The sequence below is a fragment of the Scyliorhinus torazame genome, chromosome 16 (assembly GCF_047496885.1).
Source record: "Scyliorhinus torazame isolate Kashiwa2021f chromosome 16, sScyTor2.1, whole genome shotgun sequence".
Taxonomy (NCBI): Eukaryota; Metazoa; Chordata; class Chondrichthyes; order Carcharhiniformes; family Scyliorhinidae; genus Scyliorhinus; species Scyliorhinus torazame.
The window spans coordinates 50,195,448-50,223,445 of NC_092722.1; the positions used below are offsets into that span (position 1 = coordinate 50,195,448).

At 49.9% G+C, this 27,998-nt stretch overlaps 1 protein-coding gene across 4 annotated transcripts in view; it reads left to right on the forward strand.

Annotated features, from left to right (window-relative positions):
- Positions 1 to 11,023, forward strand: part of mtor (mechanistic target of rapamycin kinase) — a 436,061-nt gene extending 425,038 nt beyond the window's left edge. For all 4 annotated transcript variants that reach the window (XM_072478465.1, XM_072478464.1, XM_072478466.1 and 1 more), the window contains one exon: positions 10,522 to 11,023. In XM_072478465.1, the coding sequence (XP_072334566.1) occupies positions 10,522 to 10,537 (16 nt within the window). In that variant the 3' untranslated portion in view covers positions 10,538 to 11,023. The remainder of the gene's footprint in view (positions 1 to 10,521) is intronic.
- The last annotated feature ends 16,975 nt before the right edge of the window (positions 11,024 to 27,998 follow it).

The following is a 27,998-nucleotide window of genomic DNA, read 5'->3' on the forward strand; positions in this document are numbered from 1 at the left end:
GCAGATTTGTGCTGTGAAACCATTCCCTTAGGAATATGGTTATGGATATGCTCTCTTCTCTCATAAAGGTACTTTTCAACCAACAGATTTGTAATTTCCCCAATTAGGGCTAGATTCAAACATGAGTTCCACAGTTAAAAGGACAATGGGCAGGATTCCTCCTCCCCCCCCCCCCCCCCCCCAATTTGCAGTGGCAGAGGCAGCCCACCATTGGCCGGCAGCAGGATTTTACAGTCCTGCCGCTGTCAAAGGGTTTTCCCGTTGTCCGCGCCATCCACTGCGGGGGAACCCATGGAGGAGGTCCCCATCGGCGGGACCGGAATATCACCTATGGGGCTGGGTTAGCACCATGGGTTAAACAGCTGGCTTGTTTATATATTATCCAGCAGAGGGCAGTAGAGCGGAGCTGCTGATTGGCTGTTGTGGGGGAAATTTGCATACCTCCATTGTGGCCACCCTAACTTGAAGGTGTACCTGAACAACAGACCCTAGCTGTTCAAGTGAAGACAAGCATCCAGCAGAGGGCAGTAGAGCGGAGATGCTGATTGGCTGGTGCGGGGGAAATTTGCATACCTCCGTTGTGGTCACCCTAACTTGGAAGGTGGTTTGTGGAGGAGCTGTTGTCAAGTGATTGTCAATCACTGAGTGATTGCTTGCTAAGAAGGGGAGTGAATAACAGGTAAGCCCTTTCTTTCTTTTTCTTTTTTTATCTAATGGGGATGGCAGGGAAGGTAGTGCAATGTTCCTCCTGCAGAATGTTTGAGGTGAGGAACGCCATCAGTGTCCCTGCTGATTTCATCTGTGGAAAGTGCACCCATCTCCAGCTCCTCAGAAACCACATTAGGGAACTGGAGCTGGAGTTGGATGAACTTCGGATCATTCGGGAGGCAGAGGTGGTCATAGATAGAAGCTTCAGGGATGTAGTTATTCCGAAGAATAAAGATAGATGGGTGACGGTGAGCGGGGCTGGAAGGAAGCAGTTAGTACAGGAATCCCCTGTGGTCGTTCCCCTTAGTAACAAGTATACCGCTTTGGATACTGTTGCGGGGGGGGGGGGGGCTTACCAGGGGTAAGCCATGGGGTACAGGTCTCTGGCACAGAGTCTGTCCCTGTTGCTCAGAAGGGAATGGGGGAGAGGAGTAGAGCATTAGTCATTGGAGACTCCATAGTTAGGGGGATAGATAGGAGATTCTGTGGGAACGAGAGAGACTCGCGGTTGGTGTGTTGCCTCCCAGGTGCCAGGGTGCGTGATGTCTCGGATCGTGTTTTTGGGATCCTTAAGGGGGAGCAGCCCCAAGTCGTGGTCCACATAGGTACCAACGACATAGGTAGGAAAAGGGATAGGGATGTAAGGCAGGAATTCAGGGAGCTAGGGTGGAAACTTAGATCTAGGACAAACAGAGTTATTATCTCTGGGTTGTTACCCGTGCCACGTGCTAGCGAGACGAGGAATAGGGAGAGAGAGGAGTTGAACACGTGGCTACAGGGATGGTGCAGGAGGGAGGGTTTCAGATTTCTGGATAATTGGGGCTCACTCTGGGGTCGGTGGGACCTCTTCAAACGGGATGGTCTACACCTGGACTAGAGGGGTACCAATATCCTTGGGGGAGAAATTTGCTAATGCTCTTCGGGAGGGTTTAGTTCAGCAGGGGCTTGGGAACCTGAATTGTAGCTCCAGTAACAGGAGGTTGAGAGTAGTGAGGTCATGAGTAAGGTTTCAAAGTTGCAGGAGTGTACCGGCAGGCAGGAAGGTGGTTTAAAGTGTGTCCTCTTCAATGCCAGGAGCATCCGGAATAAGGTGGGTGAACTTGCGGCATGGGTTGGTACTTGGGACTTCAATGTTGTGGCCATTTCGGAGACATGGATAGAGCAGGGACAGGAATGGTTGTTGCAGGTGCCGGGGTTTAGACATTTCATTAAGCTCAGGGAAGGTGGTAAAAAGGGGGAGGGGTGGCATTGTTAGTCAAGGACAGTATTACGGTGGCAGAAAGGACGTTTGATAAGGACTCGTCAACTGAGGTAGTATGGGCTGAGGTTAGAAACAGGAAAGGAGAGATCACCCTGTTAGGGGTTTTCTATAGGCCTCCGAAAAGTTGCAGAGATGTAGAGGAAAGGATTGCAAAGATGCTTCTGGATAGGAGCGAAAGCAACAGGGTAGTTGTTATGGGGGACTTTAACTTTCCAAATATTGACTGGGAACGCTATAGTTCGAGTACTTTGGATGGGTCCGTTTTTGTCCAATGTGTGCAGGAGGGTTTCCTGACACAGTATGTAGATAGGCCATAGAGAGGCGAGGCCATATTGGATTTGGTACTGGGTAATGAACCAGGACAGATGTTAGATTTGGAGGTAGGTGAGCACTTTGGTGATAGTGACCACAATTCGATTAAGTTTACTTTAGTGATGGAAAGGGATAGGTATATACCGCAGGGCAAGGGTTATATCTGGGGGAAAGGCAATTATGATGCGATGAGGCAAGACTTAGGATGCATCGGATGGAGAGGAAAACTGCAGGGGATGGGCACAATGGAAATGTGGAGCTTCTTCAAGGAACAGCTACTGCGTGTCCTTGATAAGTATGTACCTGTCAGGCAGGGAGGAAGTGGTCGAGCAAGGGAACCATGGTTTACTAAAGCAGTCGAAACACTTGTCAAGAGGAAGAAGGAGGCTTATGTAAAGATGAGACATGAAGGTTCAGTTAGGGCGCTCGAGAGTTACAAGTTAGCTAGGAAGGACCTAAAGAGAGAGCTAAGAAGAGCCAGGAGGGGACATGAGAAGTCTTTGGCAGGTAGGATCAAGGATAACCCTAAAGCTTTCTATAGATAGGTCAGGAATAAACGAATGACTAGGGTAAGAGTAGGGCCAGTCAAGGGTAGTGGGAAGTTGTGCTTGGAGTCCGAGGAGATAGGAGAGGTGCTAAATGAATATTTTTCGTCCGTATTCACACAGGAAAAAGACAATGTTGTCGAGGAGAATACTGAGATTCAGGCTACTCGGCTAGAAGGGCTTGAGGTTCATAAGGAGGATGTGTTCGCAGTTCTGGAAAGTGTGAAAATAGATAAGTCCCCTGGGCTGGATGGGATTTATCCTAGGATTCACTGGGAAGCTAGGGAGGAGATTGCTGAGCCTTTGGCTTTGATCTTTAAGTCATCTTTGTCTACAGGAATAGTGCCAGAAGACTGGAGGATAGCAAATGTTGTCCCCTTGTTCAAGAAGGGGAGTAGAGACAACCCCGGTAACTATAGACCAGAGAGCCTTACTTCTGTTGTGGGCAAAATCTTGGAAAGGTTTATAAGAGATAGGATGTATAATCATCTGGAAAGGAATTATTTGATCAGAGATAGTCAACACGGTTTTGTGAAGGGTAGGTCGTGCCTCACAAACCTTATTGAGTTCTTTGAGAAGGTGACCAAACAGGTGGATGAGGGTAAAGCAGTTGAGTGGTGTATATGGATTTCAGTAAAGCGTTTGATAAGGTTCCCCATGGTAGGCCACTGCAGAAAATACGGAGGCATGGGATTCAGGGTAATTTCGCAGTTTGGATCAGAAATTGGCTAGCTGGAAGAAGACAAAGGGTGGTGGTTGATGGGAAATGTTCAGACTGGAGTCCAGTTACTAGTGGTGTACCACAAGGCTCTGTTTTGGGGCCACTGCTGTTTGTCATTTTTATAAATGACCTGGAGGGACTTCCGGGTGCGGCGATGACCAGCTGAGTCGCACGTTTCGGCAGCTCCCGGTGAAACGGACTTTTGGGCTCTTGATAGGAGCCCCAACGGCAATTTTAACGGCTAAAAACACCGTGCGGTAAACCAGAAGGGAATTCCCCCTGGACACGGATGGAAAAAGGAGAGTAAAGTGGCCGGATTGCAGTGGGTCCTTTGGAACAGCGGCAAGGAAGGCAAGCAAAAACCAAGATGGTGTCGGAAGGTGGCAGTTTCACATGGGGCCCTGAACAACAAGAGTTCTTGAAATGCTGCGTGGAAGAGATAAAAAAGGAAATGAAGAAAGAGCTGTTGGCCCCGATACTACAGGCGATTGAAGGGCTAAAGGAGGAACAAAAGACCCAGGAGCGGGAGCTTCGGGTCGTGAAGGCGAAGGCAGCCGAGAATGAGGACGATATACAGGGCCTGGTGGTGAAGACGGAGATACAGGAGGCACATCAGAAACGATGTGTGGAGAGGTTGGAGGCACTGGAAAACAACGCAAGGAGGAACAACCTGAGGATTCTTGGTCTTCCTGAAGGTGTGGAGGGTGCGGACGTCGGGGCATATGTGAGCACGATGCTGCACTCGTTAATGGGAGCGGAGGCCCCGGCGGGTCCGTTGGAGGTGGAGGGAGCATACCGAGTGATGGCGCGAGGACCGAGAGCAGGAGAAACTCCCAGAGCCATAGTGGTGAGATTCCTCCGTTTTAAGGATAGAGAAATGGTCCTTAGATGGGCGAAGAAAACCCGGAGCAGTAAATGGGAGAACGCGGTGATCCGCGTTTATCAAGACTGGAGTGCGGAGGTGGCGAGAAGGAGGTCGAGCTTTAATCGGGCCATGGCGGTGCTTCATAAAAGGAAGATAAAATTTGGAATGCTGCAACCGGCAAGACTGTGGGTCACATATCAAGGGAGGCACCACTACTTTGAGACGGCGGATGAAGCGTGGACTTGTATTGTAGAAGAAAAACTGGAATGAGTGGATTATTAAAAAGAACGTTTGGACAAAGTGGTGGGGCGAATGGGGGGGGCGAAGAGGGGTTTTATGTTCTAATCCTGCGGTGTGGTAACTTTTCTCTCTCCCACAGGCGGTGATGGGGGGAGGTGGGGAGGGAGAGGAGATGGGGCGTTGGCCATGGGGGGCGGGGCCAAGGGAGAAGCGCGGGCTTGGCTCCCGCGCTATGATAATTATGGCGGGAATAGAGAAGCAGGAAGGAGGGGGCGTCGCACGGTGCGAGCCGTGGTCACGGGGGGAAGCCGAGGTCAGCCAGAGTTTGCTGACTTCTGGGAGCAACATGGGGGGAGTAATTACGCTAGCGGGGGGTCTAGCGGGGGGGGTGGGAGGGGGGAATTACTGGGTTGCTGCTGCTGGGGAAAGGGGGGAGCGGGTACGGGAGAGGATGGGCGGGGGGGCACCGCCTGGGGGAGATACAGCTGCGTGGGAACTGGGTGAGAAGCTGGAAAAAGATGATGGCTAATCGGCAAGGGGGGGGGGTGGGAAGCCCCCCAACTCGGCTGATCACGTGGAATGTGAGAGGGCTCAACGGGCCGATAAAGAGGGCACGGGTACTCGCACACCTTAAGAAACTTAAAGCAGATGTGGTTATGTTACAGGAAACGCACCTGAAACTGATAGACCAGGTTAGGCTGCGCAAAGGATGGGTGGGGCAGGTGTTCCATTCGGGGCTAGATGCGAAAAACAGGGGGGTGGCTATATTAGTGGGGAAGCGGGTAATGTTCGAGGCAAAGACTATAGTGGCGGATAACGGGGGCAGATACGTGATGGTGAGTGGCAAACTACAGGGAGAGACGGTGATTTTGGTAAACGTGTATGCCCCGAACTGGGATGATGCCAATTTTATGAGGCGGATGCTAGGACGCATTCCGGACCTGGAGACGGGAAAGCTGATAATGGGGGGAGACTTTAACACGGTGTTGGAACCAGGGCTGGATAGGTCGAAGTCCAGGACTGTAAGGAGGCCGGCAGCAGCCAAGGTGCTTAAGGATTTTATGGAGCAGATGGGAGGTGTGGACCCGTGGAGATTCAGTAGACCTAGGTGTAAGGAGTTCTCGTTTTTCTCCTATGTCCATAAAGTCTATTCGCGCATAGGCTTTTTCGTGCTGGGTAGGGCATTGATCCCGAAGGTGAGGGGAACGGAGTATACGGCTATAGCCATTTCGGATCACGCCCCACACTGGGTGGACTTGGAGATAGGGGAGGAAACAGGAGGGCGCCCACCCTGGAGAATGGACATGGGACTAATGGCGGATGAGGGGGTGTGTCTAAGGGTGAGGGGATGTATTGAAAAGTACTTGGAACTCAATGACAATGGGGAGGTCCAGGTGGGAGTGGTCTGGGAGGCGTTGAAGGCGGTGGTTAGGGGGGAGCTGATATCAATAAGGGCACATAAAGGGAAGCAGGAGAGTAAGGAACGGGAGCGGTTGCTGCAAGAACTTTTGAGGGTGGACAGACAATATGCGGAAGCACCGGAGGAGGGATTGTACAGGGAAAGGCAAAGGCTGCATGTGGAATTTGACTTGCTGACTACAGGCACTGCAGAGGCACAATGGAGGAAGGCACAGGGTGTACAGTATGAATATGGGGAGAAGGCGAGCAGATTGCTGGCACACCAATTGAGGAAAAGGGGAGCAGCGAGGGAAATAGGGGGAGTGAGGGACGAGGAAGGAGAGATGGAGCGGAGAGAGTGAATGAAGTGTTCAAGACATTTTATAAAAAACTATATGAAGCTCAACCCCCGGATGGGAAGGAGAGAATGATGGACTTTTTGGATCGGCTGGAAATTCCCAAGGTGAAAGAGCAGGAAAGGGTGGGACTGGGAGCACAGATCGAGGTAGAAGAAGTGGTGAAAGGAATTAGGAGCATGCAGACGGGAAAGGCCCCGGGACCGGACGGATTCCCAGTCGAATTTTATAGAAAATATTTGGACTTGCTCGCCCCGGTACTGACGAGGACCTTTAATGAGGCAAAGGAAAGGGGACAACTGCCCCCGACTATGTCTGAAGCAACGATATCGCTTCTCTTAAAGAAGGAAAAGGACCCGCTACAATGCGGGTCCTACAGACCAATTTCCCTCCTAAATGTGGATGCCAAGGTCCTGGCCAAGGTAATGGCAATGAGAATAGAGGAATGTGTCCCGGGGGTGGTTCACGAGGACCAAACTGGGTTTGTGAAGGGGAGACAGCTGAACACGAATATACGGAGGCTGTTAGGGGTAATGATGATGGTTCCACCAGAGGGTGAAACAGAGATAGTAGTGGCGATGGATGCCGAGAAAGCATTTGATAGAGTGGAATGGGATTATTTGTGGGAGGTGTTGAGGAGATTTGGTTTTGGAGAGGGGTATGTTAGATGGGTGCAGCTATTGTATAGGGCCCCAGTGGCGAGTGTGGTCACGAATGGACGGGGATCGGCATATTTTCGGCTCCATAGAGGGACAAGGCAGGGATGCCCTCTGTCCCCATTACTGTTTGCACTGGCGATTGAGCCCCTGGCGATAGCGCTGAGGGGTTCCAAGAAGTGGAGGGGAGTACTTAGGGGAGGAGAAGAACACCGGGTATCTTTGTATGCGGACGATTTGCTACTATATGTGGCGGATCCGGCGGAGGGGATGCCAGAAATAATGCGGATACTTGGGGAGTTTGGGGATTTTTCAGGGTATAAATTGAACATGGGGAAGAGTGAGCTGTTTGTGGTGCATCCTGGGGAGCAGAGTAGAGAAATAGAGGACCTACCGTTGAGGAAGGTAACAAGAGACTTTCGTTACCTGGGGATCCAGATAGCTAAGAATTGGGGCACACTGCACAGGTTAAATTTAACGCGGTTGGTGGAACAGATGGAGGAAGATTTCAAGAGATGGGATATGGTAGCCCTGTCAATGGCAGGGAGGGTGCAGGTGGTTAAGATGGTGGTCCTCCCGAGATTCCTCTTTGTGTTTCAGTGCCTCCCGGTGGTGATCACGAAGGCTTTTTTTAAAAGGATTGAAAAGAGCATCATGGGTTTTGTTTGGGCCGGGAGGACCCCGAGAGTGAGGAAGGGATTCTTACAGCGTAGCAGGGATAGGGGGGGGCTGGCACTACCGAGCCTAAGTGAGTACTATTGGGCCGCTAATATTTCAATGGTGAATAAGTGGATGGGAGAGGAGGAGGGAGCGGCGTGGAAGAGATTAGAGAGGGCGTCCTGTAGGGGGACTAGCCTGCAGGCTATGGTGACAGCCCCATTGCCGTTCTCACCGAGGAACTACACCACAAGCCCGGTGGTGGTAGCTACACTGAAGATTTGGGGACCGTGGAGACGGCATAGGGGAAAGACTGGAGCTTTGGGGGGGTCCCCGATAAGAAACAACCATAGGTTTGCCCCGGGGGGAATGGATGGGGGATATGGAATGTGGCAAAGAGCAGGAATAACGCAACTGAAAGATCTATTTGTGGATGGGAAGTTCGCGAGTCTGGGAGCGCTGACCGAGAAATATGGGTTGCCCCAAGGGAATGCATTCAGGTATATGCAACTGAGGGCTTTTGCGAGGCAACTGGTGAGGGATTTTCCGCAGCTCCCGACACAAGAGGTGCAGGACAGAGTGATCTCAAAGACATGGGTGGGGGATGGTAAGGTGTCAGATATATATAGGGAAATGAGGGACGAAGGGGAGACTATGGTAGATGAACTAAAAGGGAAATGGGAAGAAGAGCTGGGGGAGGAGATCGAGGAGGGGCTGTGGGCGGATGCCCTAAGTAGGGTAAACTCGTCGTCCTCGTGTGCCAGGCTAAGCCTGATTCAGTTTAAGGTATTACACAGGGCGCATATGACTGGAGCGCGGCTCAGTAAATTTTTTGGGGTGGAGGATAGGTGTGCGAGGTGCTCGAGAAGCCCAACGAATCATACCCATATGTTTTGGTCATGCCCGGCACTACGGGGGTTTTGGATGGGGGTGACAAAGGTGCTTTCAAAAGTAGTGGGGGTCCGGGTCGAACCAAGCTGGGGGTTGGCTATATTTGGGGTAGCACAAGAGCCGGGAGTGCAGGACGCGAGAGAGGCCGATGTTTTGGCCTTTGCGTCCCTAGTAGCCCGGCGCAGGATATTGCTAATGTGGAAGGAAGCCAAGCCCCCGGGGGTGGAGACCTGGATAAATGACATGGCGGGGTTTATAAAGCTAGAGCGGATTAAGTTCGTCCTAAGGGGGTCGGCTCAAGGGTTCACCAGGCGGTGGCAACCGTTCGTCGAATACCTTGCGGATAGATAGATGGAAGGGGAAAAAGAAGGCAGCAGCAGCAGCCCAGGATTTGGGGGGTGGGGGGGGTAGGAGGGGTGGGGGGGTGGGAGGGGTGGGGGGGGGGAGGGGTGGGGGTGGGGGGGTGGGGTGGGGGGGGTGGGAGGGGTGGGGGAGGGGTGGGGGGGGCGTGGGGGTGTAACTTGTGACAAGGCAGTTGCCAATTAGGGCTAGTTTTCATTTTTGTTATTTAATATTTATTCATTTTTTGTTTTTTGCTTATATAAAATAGGTCATTGTTATTTGTGCTGTTATAATATTGTGTAAAGGATGCACAATGTACTGTGTTGGTTGACCAAAAATTTTCAATAAAATATTTATTAAAAAAAAAAAAATGACCTGGAGGAGGGCGTAGAAGGATGGGGAAGTAAATTTGCAGATGACACTAAAGTCGGTGCAGTTTTGGACAGTGCGGAAGGATGTTACAAGTTACAGAGGGATATAGATAAGCTGCAGCGCTGGGCTGAGAGGTGGCAAATGGAGTTAAATGCAGAAAAGTGTGAGGTGATTCATTTTGGAAGGAATAACAGGACGCAGAGTACTGGGCTAATGGTAAGATTCTTGGCAGTGTGGATGAGCAGAGAGATCTCGGTGTCCATGTACATAGATCCCTGAAAGTTGCCACCCAGGTTGAGAGGGTTGTTAAGAAGGCGTACCGTGTGTTAGCTTTTATTGGTAGAGGGATTGAGTTCCGGAGCCATGAGGTCATGTTGCAGCTGTACAAAACTCTGGTGCGGCCGCATTTGGAGTATTGCATGCAATTCTGGTCACCGCATTATAGGAAGGATGTGGAAGCATTGGAAAGGGTGCAGAGGAGATTTACCAGAATGTTGCCTGGTATGGAGGGAAGATCTTATGAGGAAAGGCTGAGGGACTTGAGGCTGTTTTCGTTAGAGAGAAGAAGGTTAAGAGGTGACTTAATTGAGGCATACAAGATGATCAGAGGATTGGATAAGGTGGACAGTGAGAGCCTTTTTCCTCGGATGGTGATGTCTAGCACAAGGGGACATAGCTTTAAATTGAGGGGAGATAGATATAGGACAGATGTCAGAAGTAGGTTCTTTACTCCGAGAGTAGTAAGGGCGTGGAATGCCCTGCCTGCAACAGTAGTGGACTCGCCAACACTAAGGACATTCAAATGGTCATTGTATAGACATATGGATGATAAGGGAATAGTGTAGATGGGCTTTAGAGTGGTTTCACAGGTCGCCGCAACATCGAGGGCCGAAGGGCCTGTACTGCGCTGTAATGTTCTATGTAATGCAGAACAAGGCCAGCAGCGAAGGTTCGGGATTCCCCGAACAGGCGCCGGAATGTGGTAAGGAGGGGCTTGTCACAGTAACTTCACTGAAGCCTACTTGTGACAATAATCAATTATATTATTATTATCCCACCACCGTGAGCCACCAGAAAATGTCAACCATGTTTGACTGCTGCAAACAAATCAACACCAGCTGGCTGAAAGGCTTACAGCATCCAAAAAGATTGATATGTTTGCTGTGTAAAACGATGATTACTCTGTTTTGCCCATAGGTGTCCCTTTTGGTGAAGGAACTTTGGAACCTGCAAGATAACATCTCATGGTTGGACTTGGATTCCTGTTAAACAAGCCGTATTTATTATAGCTTCCAAACCCTACCAAGCGTGGCACTTTAACTATGTACCCGAAAGAGTGTAAATTGGTGGGCTCTAGCCTGCATTCTGCAAGACAGACCTAGCCTCTGAAACACACAGATCTGGCACTCCTGGAGGCTGCACACGTGGAAGATTTACCAGAACATGTTGGTGCTTCTCTGGCCAATTTGGGCTGAATGACACAATCTGAGGGCTGAGCTGGTCGCCAAGTGCTGACGACTGAAAATCACTGGTGTAAATAACAAGAATGTTTCCAATACTAAACAAATCACATGTAGCCAAGCACACTGAAAGAAGACTAGATCTTGTAAGTACAGTAGAATGCATACGATTTCTAACCACTCATTGAGCTAGTGAGCTGTTACTGTAAAATACCAATAAAGATGTCAATCTAGAATTATTTATTTGATACCAAATACATTATTTTAAGTACATACATTTGCCCAACTGATGTATGGATGGTTATTCGGTGTACAAGGCTCCATACAGCCCCCTGTCTCTCACCCTATCAGTCTATTCTTTATTCCCCCACCATATGTTTTCTACTATCTCTATGAATGAATCCATCTTGTGTTCTTCACCTTGACCACTCCATGTGGTAGCAAGCTCCTTTTCCTGACTACTTTCTGGGTAAAGAAATTGACCTAACAAAAGCATCCAAGTCAGAAGCCCAGGGCAGACACTCCCTATTCTCCCGAGTTAAGGTTTTTTGGGCTGATGAGAGATCTGGGGCGGGATTCTCCGACCCCCCGCCGGGTCTGAGAATCGCCGGGGGGTGGCGTGAATCCCGCCTCCGCCGGCCGCAGAATTGTCCGGCACCGGAGTTTCGGCAGGGGCAGGAATCGCGCCGCGCCGGTCGGCGGGGCCCCTCCCCCCCCCCCCGGCGATTCTCAGGCCCACGATGGTTCGAAGTCCCGCACCTGCTATGCCGGTCCTGCCGGCGTGAATTGAACCAGGTCCCTTACCGGCAGGACCTGGCGGCGCAAGTGGGCTCCGGGGTCCTGGGGAAATCCCCCACGGTGGCCTGGCCCGCGATCGTGGCCCACCGATCCACGGGCGGGCCTGTGCCATGGGGGCACTCTTTTACTACACGTCGGCCATGTAGGTCTCCGCGATGGCCGACGCATAGGTGACCCCCTGCACATGCGCGGAGATGACGTCAGCTGACGCTCCCGCGCATGCGCGGACTCCCGCCAGCCGGCGGAGTCCCTTCGGTACCAAAGGCCTTCCACGCCAGCTGGCGGGGCGCCAACCACTCCGGGGCGGGTCTAGCCCCTAAAGGTGCGGGCTTGGCCCCTAAAGGTGCGGAGGATCTGCCCCTTTAGGGGCGGCCCGACGCTCACCACTCCATCCCGCCGGGACCCCCGCCCCGCCGGGTAGGGGAGAATCCCGCCCCTGGTGTATAACTGGAGTTGAGACAAATCGGCCTCCAGAATGAAATAGGCTGCACAAGGAGCACCCGGGTATCCTGGAGCACCCAAGATGTTTTTCAAAAAAAGATTAAAATTCTGTTTTGACCACCCCCTTATAGAGGCAGAATGGCTGGAGATGGAGTAGTGTTAGTCCAGAAAGGAGCTTGGGACTCTTCCCAACTGCATCTCCATGCCGCAACCCCCATTTCTCTCAATGCATCCGTTTCCAGTGGCTTGGCAGGCAGGTGCATGTAGTGCCATAGATATCTACCAGGCCAACACTAACGCCTTGGCACTGACCTCACAAATGCCTGCAGGTCTGTCATTGAGGGCATCAGTAGGTGTGATCCTAGTGTTATTGACATTATCCTATCTTATGCATTTTAAGAACATCTGTTTCTGTAATCTGCAATGGATACAGGGCGTCCCCAGATCACCCAACGTTTAATCATTGATAAAAATCAGGATGAGAATCTTAAATAAGCACTGTAGCATAGGCACAATCAAAAACATAACAGTAATAGGACACTGCAGGTTCCACAAGCACATGTTGCCGTTTCACTTTTTGTTAAGCTCTTTGTTGCTCAAATTTTTTAAAGATTTGCATTTATATAGCCCCTTTCACAACCACCAAATGTCTTGAACCACTTTATAGCCAGTGAAGTGCCCTTACAATGGAGCACCTCATTTGTGCACAAGAAACCCCACAAATTGCAAGGTGATAATGACCAGATAATCTGTGTGATGTTGATTGAGGAATAAATATTAGCCAGGGCACCAGAGATAACTCCCCAGTTCTTCATCAAAATAGTGCCGTGGGATCGTTCACGTCCACCTGAGGGGGAAAATCAGGCCTCAGTTTAACGCTTCATCTGAAAGGCAACAGCTCCGACAGTGTCAGCCTAGGTTGTGCACAAACCCTGGAGTGGGACGTGGACACACAACCTTTTTGCTACTAACTGAGCCATGGCTGACAACAATCCATAAAATGGTCTTGTGCAGTTTCTTTCAGAAGGATTGTGGACACCCATTCCAAACTGTAGTCTACTTTGAAAAACAAACATTGAAGAGAACGACATCCCTCAGGCAAACACTCACTCTCTCACACACATGCTTCGATACAATTCGTATATGGAGAACAGTTTCTGGAAAATCTCGTTCGACTAAAGCATGGCACATCCACTTCCCTTGACCTTCAGACATCACGTACCTTCGTTCGTGCAAAAGCAAGTAAACAGTCTTGTACATGCAAACATGGCATCAATTCTTACTAACAGATTTGCATGAACATGGGGCTAGCATGGCACTGTAGATTCCACCTAAAGCATTTTGGGGCTTTACAAAAGATTTTTTTTACACTCGGCATCAAGAATCTAATAACTGAACTGAAGTGTGTTTTCACTCAAAATATCTGGTGTTATAATAGAACTTAGACATACAGTGCACAAAGAGGCCATTCGGCCCATCGAATCTGCACCGACCCACTTAAGCCCTCACTTCCACCCTAACCCCGTAACCCAATAACCCTTCCAAACCTTTTTTGGTCACTAAGGGCAATTTATCATGGCCAATCCACCTAACCTGCATGTCTTGGACTGTGGGAGGAAACTGGAGCACCCGGAGGAAACCTACGCAGACACGGGGAGAACGTGCAGACCTCCGCACAGACAGTGACCCAGTGGGGAATCGAACCTGGGACCCTGGCGCTGTGAAGCCACAGTGCTACCGTGCTGCCCAGAAATGTTGCTGAGGAACTCAGAAGATTTTTTAATGATGTTCATGCCCAATTTACAGTATATGCCACGAGCCGCCTTCTAATCCCTGGACTTCAGACACTGATGGAATAAACACTGTGGTCCAGGCTATAAATCATGAAAATAGTTGATGAGAAGTGACAGGTAAATAGAAGTGTGGTAGATTACATGGAGATGAATTCTCCCCACCCTGCACCTCACCAACCAGAAATCCAGCTGCCCTGCTCCTATAACACACTGGGAGCAGCCTTAACTGATTCAGAGTGGGACTTCCATCTTCAAGGGCAGATGGTCCTGTCCAGAATTGGCTGGCGACTCTGTAGTTCCAGCAGCACCAAAAGTGAGTAGTAGCCGCTGCTGGGATTACAGGCAGTTCCCGAGAAGAAGAGAAGATGCATACTGGACTTGAGTAAATCGAGGATTTGGGGTGATGGAGGGGGAAGGGTGTCAGGTTAGAGAGGGCAGAGGGAAGAGACGAAGGAGGAGATACCATCTTGGATGGGCACAGGGGAACTCCCCAAAGGAGGTACACATGCCCCCCCCTTTTTCAAATATGCCGTTTGGGGGAGGGGGGTGGTGGAATAAAATTCTCCCCATGGTTAATGAAATCTTAACCAACACCATCTTGATGCAAAGATAAAACACTACTTGTCGGTGTTAACAGGCCGTGCCTTTTCCACCTTGAAAAGAAAAGGCTGAGGTTTGACCTTAGATCTTTAATATGAAAGGTTTTGATAGAATACACATAGAATGTTTCCTGGAGCAAATCTGGTGGCCATTAATCTTAAGATAAGCACTGAGAAACCAAATAGAAAATTCAGAAGAAACACCTTTACCCAGAGAATGTGGAATTCACTGCAACGGAGAAGTTGAGGTAAAGCTGTATATGAGGGAAAAAGGAATAGTGGGTTATGTGGATAGAGTTTGATGAGAGGAGCTCAAGTGCAGCATAAATGCTGACATGGACTGGTTGCACCAAATGGTCTGTTTTTCTGCCATATGTTCTCTGTAATAGCCTACCATGTAACGTGTACATGGGGTTTTATCATAGATATAATAGAATTTACAGTGCAGGAGGAGGCCATTCGGCCCATCGAGTGTGCACCAGCCCTTACAAAGAGCACCCTACTGAAGCCCACGTATCTACCCTATCCCCGTAACCCCCACTGAACATTATTTGGACACTAAGGGCAATTTATCATGGCCAATCCACCTAACTCACACATCTTTGGACTGTGGGAGGAAACCGGAGCACCCGGAGGAAACCCATGCAGACACTGGGAGAACGTGCAGACTCCGCACAGACAGTGACCCAGCCGGGAATCGAACCTGAGACCCTAGAGCTATGAAGCAACTGTGCTAACCACTATGCTACCGTGCTGCCCTTGAACACGGCCTTTGAGTCCCCAACTCCCAGCTTGATGGCCTCTGAAACATTGCAGCAAGTCCACACAGACAGGGAACATCTCACATTCACACTACCCCAAGGACTGGTGGAAGGTTCCACACAATAAGTATTGGACACACATTATTTTGTCACCTGCCTGCTGGAAAATCCATTTGTCATAGCTGCCGGCCATCCCAGCCTGCGCCGATCCAGATCCTTTATCTAAACCTGCTGACTATTTTCCAAGGATCTACTTCCCTCTGTTCCCGCCCGTTCATATATCTGTCTAGCTGCATCTTAAATGATGCTATCGTGCCCGCCTCTACCACCGCCGCTGGCAAAGTGTTCCAGGCACCCACCACCCTCTGCGTAAAAAACTTTCCACGCACATCTCCCTTAAACTTTCACCCTCTCACCTTGAAATCGTGACCCTTTGTAATTGGCACCCCCACTCTTGGAAAAAGCTTGTTGCTATCCACCCTGTCCGTACCTCATAATTTTGTCGACCTCAATCAGGTCCCCCGTCAACCTCCGTCTTTCCAACGAAAACAATCCTAGTCTACTCAACCTTTTGTCATAGCTAGCACCCTCCATACCAGGCAACATCCTGGTGAACCTCGTCTGCACCCTCTCTAAAGCATCCACATCCTTCTGGTAATGTGGCGACCAGAACTGCACGCAGTATTCCAAATGTGACCTAACCAAATATAAAAGATCAGTTATCTTGAATTGCCTCTGGTGTGATCAGCCCAAATGGCATGAGAAATCACCCAAGTTAACCATACTCCTTTCAGTCGATGTCTTCCTAGGTACGAATACAATAGTACAATGAAATGCGTAGCTTTTAAAATTAACTATTTCTTTCAGCAATACCCTGAAAATACAGTATAAGCGAACAAAAATGCACCACAGGAAATGTACTCGATAATCCCAAAGTCACAGATGTTAAGTAACATGTCAACCAATTCTGCCAGCTAACCTTTCTTCAACAACAACTTGTATTTATGAGGCATCTTTAACATAATAAAATGGCCCAATGTGCTTCAGGGGAGATTTAAAAAGTAAAATTAGATACCAAGCCTCATAGGATAGGCCAAAGAAGTAGATTTAAAGGAGCATCTTAATGGAACAAAGACAAAGAGTTTAGGGGAGCGACTTGCAGGGCTTAGGGCCGAGACAGCTGGAGCAATGAAAATCAGGGTTCCTCAAGGTTAGAATTAGATGAGTGCAGATAAATCTGGGTGAGTGAGGCCGTGGAGGGATTTGAAAACAACGATGAAAATTTTAAAATTGAGGTGTGTTAGCCAGTGAGCACAGGGGTGAATGGCAAACAGACCTTGGTTCGTGCAAGGGCAAGCAGAATTTTGGATGACTTGGAAGTGTATAGAGGTAAAATGTGGCAGGTCAGCCGGCACTATTGAAATCGTCAAGCCTGGAGGTAACAAAGGCATGGAAGAGACTCCTAGCAGCAGATGGGCTGATGAGGCAGGGGCAAAGAAGGTGATATTACGGAGTTATAATTAGGCTGTCAGAGTGGTAGCATGGACAAAGAACAAAGAAAGGTACAGCACAGGAACAGGCCCTTCGGCCCTCCGAGCCTGTGCCGATCATGATGCCCTAACAAAACCTTCTGCCGTTACTCGGTCCGTATCCCTCTATTTCCCCCCTATAAATGTTGCTAATGTGCCTGCGTCCTCCACATCCTCTAACAGCGCGTTCCTGGCACCCACCACTCTGCGTGAAAAACTTACCCCGCACATCTCCCTTAAACTTTCTCCTCTGATCTTGAACCTGTGCCCCCTTGTAATTGACACTTCCACCCTTGAAAAAAGCCTCTGACTATCCACCCTGTCTATGCCTCTCGTAATTTTGTAGACCTCTATCAGGTTTCCCCTCAGCTTCCGTCTTGATCAAGCTGAGCCTGGCGCATGTTGCGGTCACGTTGACTCTGCTCAACGCGTCTGCCCATAAGCCATCCTCCATCTCACCACCAAGCTCCTCCTCCCACTTGCGCTTCAGCTCCTTGGTCTGCGTCTCCTCCGCCCCCATGAGTTCTTTGTCGATGTCCGAGACGCTCCCCTCTCCCACCCATCCCCTAGACACTACCCTATCCTGGATCCCCCTTAGTGGCAGGAGTGGGAAGGATGATACCTGCCTGTGCAGAAAGTCCCGCACCTGTAAATATCTAAATTTGTTCCCCCTTGCCAACCCAAACTTCTCCTCCAGCGTCCTCAAGCTAGAGAAACTCCCCTCTAAAACCAAGTCCCCCATCTTCTCAATTCCCGCCCTTCGCCATACTCGGAACCCCCCATCCAAGCTCCCCGGGGCAAACCCCCATCCAAGCTCCCCGGGGCAAACCGGTGATTGTCACATATTGGGGACCAGACCGATGCTCCAGCGTACCTCCTCCATTGACCCCAGATTCTCAGGGCCGCCACCACTAGTGGGCTGGTGGAGTACCTCGCTGGCGGGAACAGCAGAGGTGCCATTATCAACGCTCCCAGATTGGTGCCCTTCACGAAGCTGCCTCCATCCGCTCCCAAACCAACCCCGCCCCCACCACCCACTTCCTTATCATGGCTATGATAGCCGCCCAGTAATAATTACTAAAATTCGGCAGCGCAAGCCCCCCCTCCCCCCAATTCCGCTCTAGCGTCACCTTCTTCACTCGCGGGGACTTACCCGCCCATATAAAGCCCAGGATGATTTTATTAACCCTCTTAAAAAAGGACCGCGGGATGAAAATCGGGAGACACTGAAATACGAACAGGAATCTTGGTAGGACCGTCATTTTGACCGTCTGCACTCTCCCAGCTAATGACAGCGGGAGCGCATCCCATCTCCAGAACTCGCCCCTCATCTGTTCAACCAACCGGGACAAGTTCAGCTTGTGTAACCGGCCCCAGTCACGCACCACTTGTATCCCTAATTACCTGAAACTGTCCCCTACTAACCTAAACAGCAGCTCCCTCAGCCGACCCTCCTGACCCCTCGCCTGGACTACAAACATCTCGCTCTTTGTCATATTCAGTTTATACCCCGAAAACCGGCCAAATTCCCCCAAAATCGCCATAATTTCACCCATCCCTACCCCTGGATCTGATACGTATAAGAGCTGATCGTCCGCATGTTCCACCCCCCCCCCCCCAAACCAGCCCCTTGAAGCTCTCAGAGCAATTGCCAGTGGCTCTATAGCTAACGCAAACAACTGTGGGGAGAGGGGGCACCCCTGTCTTGTCCCCCGGAACAGTCTAAAATAGTCCGAGGTCGTCCTATTCGTCCTTACACTAGCCTCCGGGGCCTGGTACAATAGCCTGACCCAGTCGATAAAGCCCTTACCGAACCCAAATCGTCCCAACACCTCCCATAAATAGTCCCACTCCACCCGGTCGAACGCCTTTTCCGCATCCATGGCCACAACTACCTCAACCTCCCTACTCTCCGGGGGCATCACAATCACATTGAGCCACCAAGTGCCTGCCCGTGACAAACCCGGTTTGATCCTCCATAATCGCATCCGGCACACAATTCTCAATACTGGAGGCCAAAGGTTTGGCCAGCAACTTGGCGTCCACATTAAGCAGTGAGGTCGGCCTATATGGCCCGCATAGCTCCAGGTTCTTGTCCCGCTTCAATATCAACAAAATAGTGGCCTGCGACATCGTCGGGGGCAGCACCCCTCTATCCCTTGCCCCATTGAAAACCTTGACCAGCAACGGCCCTAAAATCCCCGAGAAATTCTTAAAGAATTCCACCGGATACCAGTCCGGCCCTGGGGCTTTACCCGACTGCATTGCCTTCAAGCCCTCGACTATTTCTTCAGCCCTAATCGGGGCCCCCAGCCCATCTACCAGCTCCCCACCCTTGGGAAGGTCAGTCCGTCCAAAAAGCGTCTCATCACCTCCAGCCCCGTGGGGGGTTCTGAGCGATAGAGTCTACTGCAAAAGTCCCTGAACGCCCTGTTTAGCCCTGCTGACTCCCCTACCAAGTTCCCATCCCCATCAACCACCCTCTCTATTTCCCTGGCCGCCTCCCTCTTCCTAAGCTGCTGTGCCAGCATTCTGCTGGCCTTCTCCCCATGTTTGTAAAACGCGTCCCTCGCCTTTCTAAGCTCCTCCACTGCCTTACCTGTGGACAACTCCCCGAACTCTGCCTGCAGCCGCCGACGTTCCCTTAAGAGCTCCACCCCTGGGGTCACCGCATACCTCCTGTCTATCTGTAAGATCTCCTTAACCAGTCGGTCGGTTCTGCCCTATCTGTCCTGTCCCTATGAGCCCGGATCGAAATCAGCTCACCACTGCCTTCAGCGCCTCCCAGACCACTGCTGCTGAGACTTCCCCCGTGTCATTAACCTGCAGGTAATTCTGCATGCACCTCCCCAGCCTCTCGCACACCGCCTCGTCCGCCAACAACCCTACCTCTAACCTCCATTGTGGGCGCTGGAAGCTCTCCTCACTAACCTGCAGTTCCACCCAGTGTGGGGCATGATCCGAAATAGTGATGGCCGAATATCCCATGTCCACCACCCCCTCCAGCAAATCCCTGCTCAAAATGAAAAAGTCTATCCGGGAATAAACCTTGTGAACATGCAAATTTTTTAAAAACTCCTTCCCCGTCGGCTGCCTAAACCTCCATGGGTCGACCCCTCCCCATCTGCTCCAAGAACCCTCTCAGTTCCTTTGCCATTGCTGACACCCTCCCCGATTTTGAACACCACCGGTCCAGGCCGGGGTCGATGACCGTATTAAAATCCCCTCCCATAACAGCTTGTGCGAGTCCAGGTCAGGTATCTTCCCCTGCAAACCCTTTATAAATTCCAGGTCATCCCAATTTGGCACGTACACATTAACCAAGACTACCTTCCTCCCCTCCAGCTAACCGCTAACCATGACATAACGGCCCCCAGTCCGAGACTATACTGCACATCTGAAATTGCACCCGCTTGTTGATCAAAATCGCAACCCCTCTAGTCTTGGTGTCCAGCCCCGAATGAAAGACCTGACTGACCCAACCCTTCCTTAGCTTGTGTGTGTCTCCTGCAACATTACCACATCTGCCTTCAGAGCCCTCAGAGGTACGAACACACGTGCCCTTCTGACCGTCTCGTTCAACCCTCTAACCCGCTAACATTCCAGGCGATCAGCCTAGTTGGGGGGCACCCTTTCCTGGGCACGCCACCAGCCCACAGGCCGTGCCTCCATCAGCCCGCCTCCTGGCAGCCCCCACCACCAACCTCCTCTCTGTCCCGAAACCTAAGTCCCTCCCTCGTCAGCACAGTAACTCCCCCCTCCCTCCCAGCAACAACACTTTGTAACCTAACCCCTGCCATAGATTAATCGTAAGCACCCCCCCACTTTGCTTCCGCAGACTAGCTCACCCAGCTAGCCTCGTGGCCCTCGCCTCTGGCGCCAAGAAGTCTCCCACCTATTGTCCCCTCACTCCGCTCTCCGCCCCCCCCCCCGCCCATCGAAACCACTTCCCTCATCAAACCGACCCCAATCGCCCAATTAACATAAGAGACAACCCAAAAAGAAAAACACACAGAAATAACCCCCAATAGTGTAAATCAAAGTAATACAAAAACACCAAAAACCAGCAGAAACCGAATAACTTTTACTTTCCCCTTCTTCATCCAAACTCAAATACAGAAGAGAAACGACAATAGAAACATATAAACATCACTCAAATTGCAACTTAAAACAAAAAGTTCTCAGTTCAGCACCAGCCCTTTTCTCTTGGCAAAGTCCATCGCGTCTTTGGGCGACTCAAAATAATGGTGCTGGTCCTCGTGCATAACCAAAAGACGCGCCGGGTATAACAGTCCAAATTTCACCCGCTTCTTGAATAGGATCGCCTTAACTTGGTTAAAGCCTGCCCTCCTGGCCACCTCCATGCTCAGATCATGGTAAACACGCAAAATGCTGTTGTCCCATTTGCAGCTCCGCGTGCGCTTGGCCCACTGGAGAACACACTCCTTGTCCAGGAAGCTGTGGAACCGGACCACCATCGCCTTTGGAGGGTTCCCCGGTCGCGGCTTCTTCGCCGGTGCTCTGTACGCCCTGTCCACCTCCAACGGTCGGGGAAAAGGCCCCTCCCCCAGAAGCTTCTGAAACATACTCGCCACAAACACGCCAGCATCAGCCCCCTTAGGGAGACCGACAATTCTTAAGTTCTGCTGGCGAGCTCTATTCTCCAGGTCTTCTACCTTCTCCAACAGCTTTTTTGTTGATCCTTCAGCATCCCCACATCCAGCTCAACTACCGTTTGGTGCTCCTCCTGGTCCGCCAGCACTTTCTCCAACTTCTGAATCGTCCGATCCTGGGCATCCAGCCTGCTGTCCAGCCGATCGATCGATTCCTTTATTGGGTCAAGACAGTCCCGTTTCTGCCTAGCGAAGCCCTCTTGAATGACCCGCATCAACTCCTCCGTTGATGGTTGGGCCGTCACAGCAGGGGTCCGAACATCAGCCATATTGTCGTATTCCGTAACCTCCACCCAGCCCTTGCTTGTCTTCCTATTTCTCCATTTTCGATCCCTTGGGGTTCTTCGTTCCATACACCAATTTGTGGAACCAGTGCCAGATTGACTTCGCCTTCAAATCCAGTGCTCAAACACGTAAAAAAGCCGGGGGGAAAGGTCCAAAAGTCCGGCCAGAGCGGGAGTCACCAAATGCGCGACTTACTCCCTCATAGCCGCCACCGGAAGTGCCATATGCCTTCTTAATCACCTTGGCCACTTTTAGGGAACTGTGGACCTACACGCCCAAATCCCTCTGCATGTTAATGTTCCTAAGGATTCTGCCATTTACAGTATAATTCAAACCTACAGAATGCATCACCTCTCATTTGTCCAGATTAAATTCCATCAGCCATTTCTTACCCAAGTCTCCAACTTATCTATATCCTATGACAATCCTCTGCACTATCAGCAACTCCACCAATCTTCGCGTCATCAGCAAACTTACTAATCAGACTACCCTCATTTTCCACCAGATCATTTATATATACTACAAACAACAGAGGTTCCAGCGCTGATCCCTGCGGAACATCACTAGCTACAGATCTCCATTCAGAAAATCACCCTTCCACCGCTACTCTCTCTTCTATAACCAAGCCAGTTCTGTATCCATCTCGCCAGGCCACCCAAATCCCATGTGATTTTAGATATTTTACCAGTCTGCCATGTGGAACCTTGTCAAATGCCTTACTAAAGTCCATATAAACTACATCCACAGCCCTTCCCTCATCAATTTTCTTTGTCACCTCTTCAAATAACTCAAATCAAGTTGGTGAGACATGACCTTCCCCGTACAAAACCATGCTGCCTGTCACTAACTAGTCCATTTTTCTCCAAATGTGCGTATATCCTGTCCCTCAGTATCTTTTCCAAAAGCTTCCCCACCAATGATGCCAGGCTCACCGGCCTATAATTTGCTGGATTATCCCTGCTTCCTTTCTTAAACAAGGGACTACATTGGCCATTATCCAGTCCTCTGAACCTCATCTGTGGTCAAAGAGATGCGAAGGTATCTGTTAAGGCCCCAGTTATTTCTCCCCTTGCCTCCGGCAGTAAACTGGAATAGATCCCATCCAGTCCCAGGGACTTGTCTACCTTAATGCAATTTAGGACACTCCACACTCCCTCCTTTGATATATTGACATTTTCAAGACTATTCACACCTATCCCTGACCTCAATATCCGTCATGTCCTTCTCCCTGGTGAATACTGATACAAAGTACTCATTAAGGATTTCACCCACTTCTTGCGGTTCCATGCATAACTTCCCTCTATTATCCTTGAGTGGGCCTACTCTTTCTCTAGTTACCCTCTTGCTCCTAAAATATGCATAAAAAGCCTTGGGATTCTCCTTGACCATGTTTGCTAAAGACATTTCATGGCCCCTTTTAGCCCTCCTTACTCCACGTTTAAGTGCCTTCCTACTTTCACTGTACTCCTCAAGGGCTTCGTCAGTTTTTAGATGCCTAGACCTATCATATGCTTCCCTTTTTCCTTTTGACTCAGCTTACAATTTCCCTTGTCATGCAAGGTTTCCCGAATCCTGCCATTTCTATCCTTCATTTTTACAGTGAGATGCCTGTACTGCTCTTCAATCTACTGACCTTTAAAAGTCTCCCATATGTCAGACGTGGATTTGCCTTCATATAGCCGCTCCAAATCCACATTCCCCAGTTCCTGTCTAATTTGGCTGTTATTGGCCCTTGCCCAATTAAGCACCCTCAGCTGTAGGCCACTCTTATCCTTATCCATGAATATTCCACATCTTATGGAATTATGATTGCTAAGCCCAAAATGCTGCCCCACTGAAACATCAATCACCTGTCCTGGCTCGTCTCAGTACCAAGTCTGGTATGGCCCCCTCCCTGATTGGATTGTCAACATACTGGGCGCGACTCTTCGGAAAAATCTCCAAGTGCTGTAGCGAGCAGGAATTGCCATGGGTTTCCCGGTGCTTGGCCCAGCGAGGCCGGCAACACTATTCAACATTAATTGGTCCACTTAACGAGGCCTCGTGGGCCTCTCGCCCCAAATACCAGCTCGCCAGTTGATTCGCCGGGACCGTGCTTGCCAGCCCCCCCGCTAACAAGGTCGAGCTGCACTTAGGCTGCACTTGCTCAGCCAACCCTATCCAGCTCGCAACAATGGTACCGAGGGGACCGACCCCAAGATTCAGGGACGCAGATCTGGGGAGGCTCCTTTGAGGTGGTGGAGGCCAGGAGGGATGTCCTGTTCCCGTTATAGTCGTGACACAGCTGTCATCCCCACCCGCCACCAGCGCAGGTACACACACCTCGGTCAGGCTTCTGGGGCACAATCTGGTGAGCGCCACACTGCTGCTGATGTACATCTGGTGGAGGCAGGAACTCCCAGGCAAGACCACAGTCGGAGGTCTGCTGGATCACTGGACTCAGCTGGGACCCAACCTGATGCTGAGCCTCTGGAACAGAGTTACCCGGGGCCTATGGGGACAATAGGGACCAACCTGAACGTTCAGAGGGAGATATCAGCGGCACTCCAGCAGATCCATACCCATTTGGAGGAGTCCCAGAGGCTACAGGTGCAGGAGATGGTGCCAGCAATGAGTGGCAGGCACCGAGGTCAACACTGCCAGGGTTGCGACCGCAGTGGAGAGCCTGGTGCACAACGTCGGCACCATGAGTGAAGATATCCAAGCCGTCGCGCAGTCGGTGATGGCCATGGATGAGGGCCTCCGCAGGATGTCTGTCTCACTGGGGGATGTCACTCAGTAGCAGGCTGACCTTGATGGAGTTCTGCGGGACATGTCCCGCTCTCAGATGGGAATGTCCGAGACTCTGCAGAGCTTGGCCCAGTCGCAGGAGGGCATGGCCGAGGCACTGCAGAGCATGTCCCAGTCACTGAGGAGCATCACCGAGGGCGTCGAGATGATGGTGTGGACTATGGAGAACCACCAGGGCTCGCAGAGCCAGATGGTGCAGGGGCAGCCAGGGCTCGAACCAGCTGCCCCTCCGACCCAAGGTGAACCCCAGGGCCCTGTGGGTACTGACCGGGAGGAGGGGGCGCTGAGTGCCATCCCATGGGGCAACGATGGTGCGTACCAGCACTCCCGAGTACCACCCTAGTCCCATCAGGATTTTATATGATTCTATGAAATCCCCTCTCATTCTTCTAAACTCTAGAGAGTACAAGCCCAGTCGATCCAGTATATATGTGTAATAGTACATCATAAAGGTGGAATAAGTGCGAAAGCAAGAAATGATCTTGGATCGGAAGAGGTAGTGCCCATCTGGATAGAGGTAAGAAATAACAAGAGAAGAAAATACTGGTGGGAGTCGTCTATGGGCCCCCTAACAGTAGCTACACTGTATGAAGAGAATAAAGCAGGATATAATGAGGACTTGCATTTTTTTTAAACTGCAGTACATTAATTATGGGTGACTTTGATCTTCATTTGGATTGGGAAAATCAAACTGACAGAGGTAGCCATGAGGAAGAATTCATAGAGTGTATTCGAGACAGTTTCCTCGAACAATATGTTGTGGATCCAACCAGCGATCAGGCTATTTCAGATCTGGTAATGTGTAAAGGGGCAAGTTTAATAAATAATCTAAGAATAAAAGATCCCCGAGGAAACAGTGACCATAACGTAGTAGAATTTAGCATTCAGTTTGAAAGTGAGAAACTTGGATCAAAAATAACTGTGCCAAACTTAAATAAGGGTAATTACAAAGGAATGAAGGCAGAGCTGGCTGGAGTGGAGTGTAAAAGGAGTTTAGCAGAAAAGACGGTCGATCAGCAATGGCAGGTGTTTATGAAAATAGTTCATGACTCACAACAAAGATATATCCTAGTGAGAAAGATTGATTCTAGAAAGAGGACAAATGAACTGCGGTTAACCAAGGAAATGAAGGATAGTATTAAACTGAAAGAAAAAACATACAATGTGGCGAAGGTTAGTGGTAAGCCAGAGGATTAGGAATGTTTTAAAAAACAACAAAAGATAATCAAAAAATAATAAAGAAGATAAACTAATATAAAAATGGGCAGTAAGAGTTTTTAAAAATTCATTTACGGGATGAGGGCGTCGCTGGTTAGGCCAGCATTTATTGCCCATTCCTAGTTGCCCTTCAGAAGGTGGAGGTGAGTTGTCTTCTTGAACCATTGCAGTCCTTGAGGTGTAGGTACACACACTGTGCTGTTAGGAAGGGAATTCCAGGATGTTTCCACAGTGACAGTGAAGGAACAGCGATATATTTCCAAGTCAGGGTGGTGAGTGACTTGGAGGGGAACCTCCAGGTGGTGGGATTCCCAGGTATCTGCTGCTCTTGTTCTTCTACATACATGTGGTTGTGGGTATGGAAGGTGCTGTCTAAGGAACCTTGGTGAGTTATTGCAGTGCACGTTGTAGATGGTACACACGGCTGGCACTGTTCGTCGGTGGTGGAGGGTTTGAATGTTTGTGGAAGGGGGAGCAATCAAGCAGGCTGCTTTGTCCTGGATGGTGTTGAACTCCTTGAGTGTTGTTGGAGCTGCACTCATCCAGGCAACTGGAGAGTATTCCATTACACTCCTGACTTGTGCCTTGTAGATGGTGGACAGGCTTTGGGGGGTCAGGAGGTGAGTTACTTGCCGTAGGATTCCTACCCTTTGACCTGCCCTGCTAGCCACAGTATTAATATAGCTAGTCCAGTTCAGTTTCTGATCAATGGTAACCCCCAGGATGTTGATTGTGGTGGATTCAGCGATGGTAATGCCATTTAATGTCAAGGGTGGTGGTTAAATCCTCTCTTGTAGGAGATGGTCATTGCCTGGCACTTGTGTGGCGCGAATGTAACCTGTCACTTGTCAACTCAAGCCTGGATATTGGACATGGACTGCTTCATTATCTGAGGAGTCGTGAATGGTGCTGAACATTGCGCAGCCATCCGCAAACATCCCCACTTCTGATCTTATGATGGATGGAAGGCCATTGATGAAACAGCTGAAGATGGTTGGGTCAAGGACACTACCCTGAGGAACTCCTGCAGTGATGTCCTGGAACTGAAATGATTGACCTCCAACCACCACAACCACCTGCCTTTGAGCCACGTCTGACTTCAACTAGCACAGTTTTCCCCAATTTCCATTCACTCCAGTTTAGCTAGGGCTCCTTGATGCTATACTCAGTCAAATGCTGCCTTGATGTCAAGGGCAGTCACTATCTTTTTTTTTTAATTTTTAAAATTTTAGAGTACCCAATTCATTTTTTCCAAGGGGCAATTTAGCGTGTCCAATGCACCTACCTTGCACATCTTTGTGATGTGGGGGTGTTGTGTGAAAATGTTCACAAGTAGACCTTAACATGAGCAAAAGAAGCAATTTATTGTTGCAGAGCTCTGGGAGAAAGTCCTAGACCCCTCGGTCATGCCAGCACACTTTCTCACTGAGCTGTAGCTTAAACTGGGTTAATATACTCTTTCAAAAGCAGAATTAGTTTGCATTCTCACTTACATACAGCCAATCAATTCTCTTAGTATCGCAGTTCATTCCATATATAGTTATCAATTTTTTACAGTATGTTACATTCGCCCAATCAATATGCTACGCGCGTGATTACATATGGTCATAAGGTTATGAGTCGCCAGTCATAAGGTCATGAGTTGCCAGTGCGAAATGTGGATTTAAAGGCCACCCTTCCTCTCACAGCTGTTTTGACAGCTGAGAATAACAGCTCCTGTAGTCCATGGATCACTGGTCCTCACTGACCCATTGTCTTTGGAGGATATATTTGTTAGAGTCACTCTTAGTCCAAAGTTCACTGTCTCAGCAGAGAATTTACACCAACAGGGGGCGAAACCCACGCAAACACGGGGAGAATGTGCAAACTCCACACGGACAGTGACCCAGAGCCGGATCGAATCTGGGACCCCGGCGCCGTGAGGCAGCAGTGCTAACCACTGCGTCGCCGTGCTGTCCAAGAGCAGTCACTATCGCCTCACTGCTGGCATTTAGCTCTTTAAATATATAAAAAGGAAGAGAGAGGCCAAAGTGAACATAGGCCACTTATAGAGTAGGGATTTTCAGGGTCGTGACCCACAGGTGGGTCACAGGCATGAGGGTTGGGAGTAGCTAGATAGTAGATACACTGGTAATAATCTTTCAAGAATCTTTAAGTACTGTAACTGTCCCAAAGAAAAAGGCAAGGAGAGAAAAAACAGGAAACTGGGCCAGTTAGTTTTACATCTGCCATTGGGAAAATATTAAGAGTCTATTATAAAGGGTATACTAGTGGAGCATTTAGAAATGCATAATATAATCCAGCAGTCAGCATGGCTTCATGAAGGG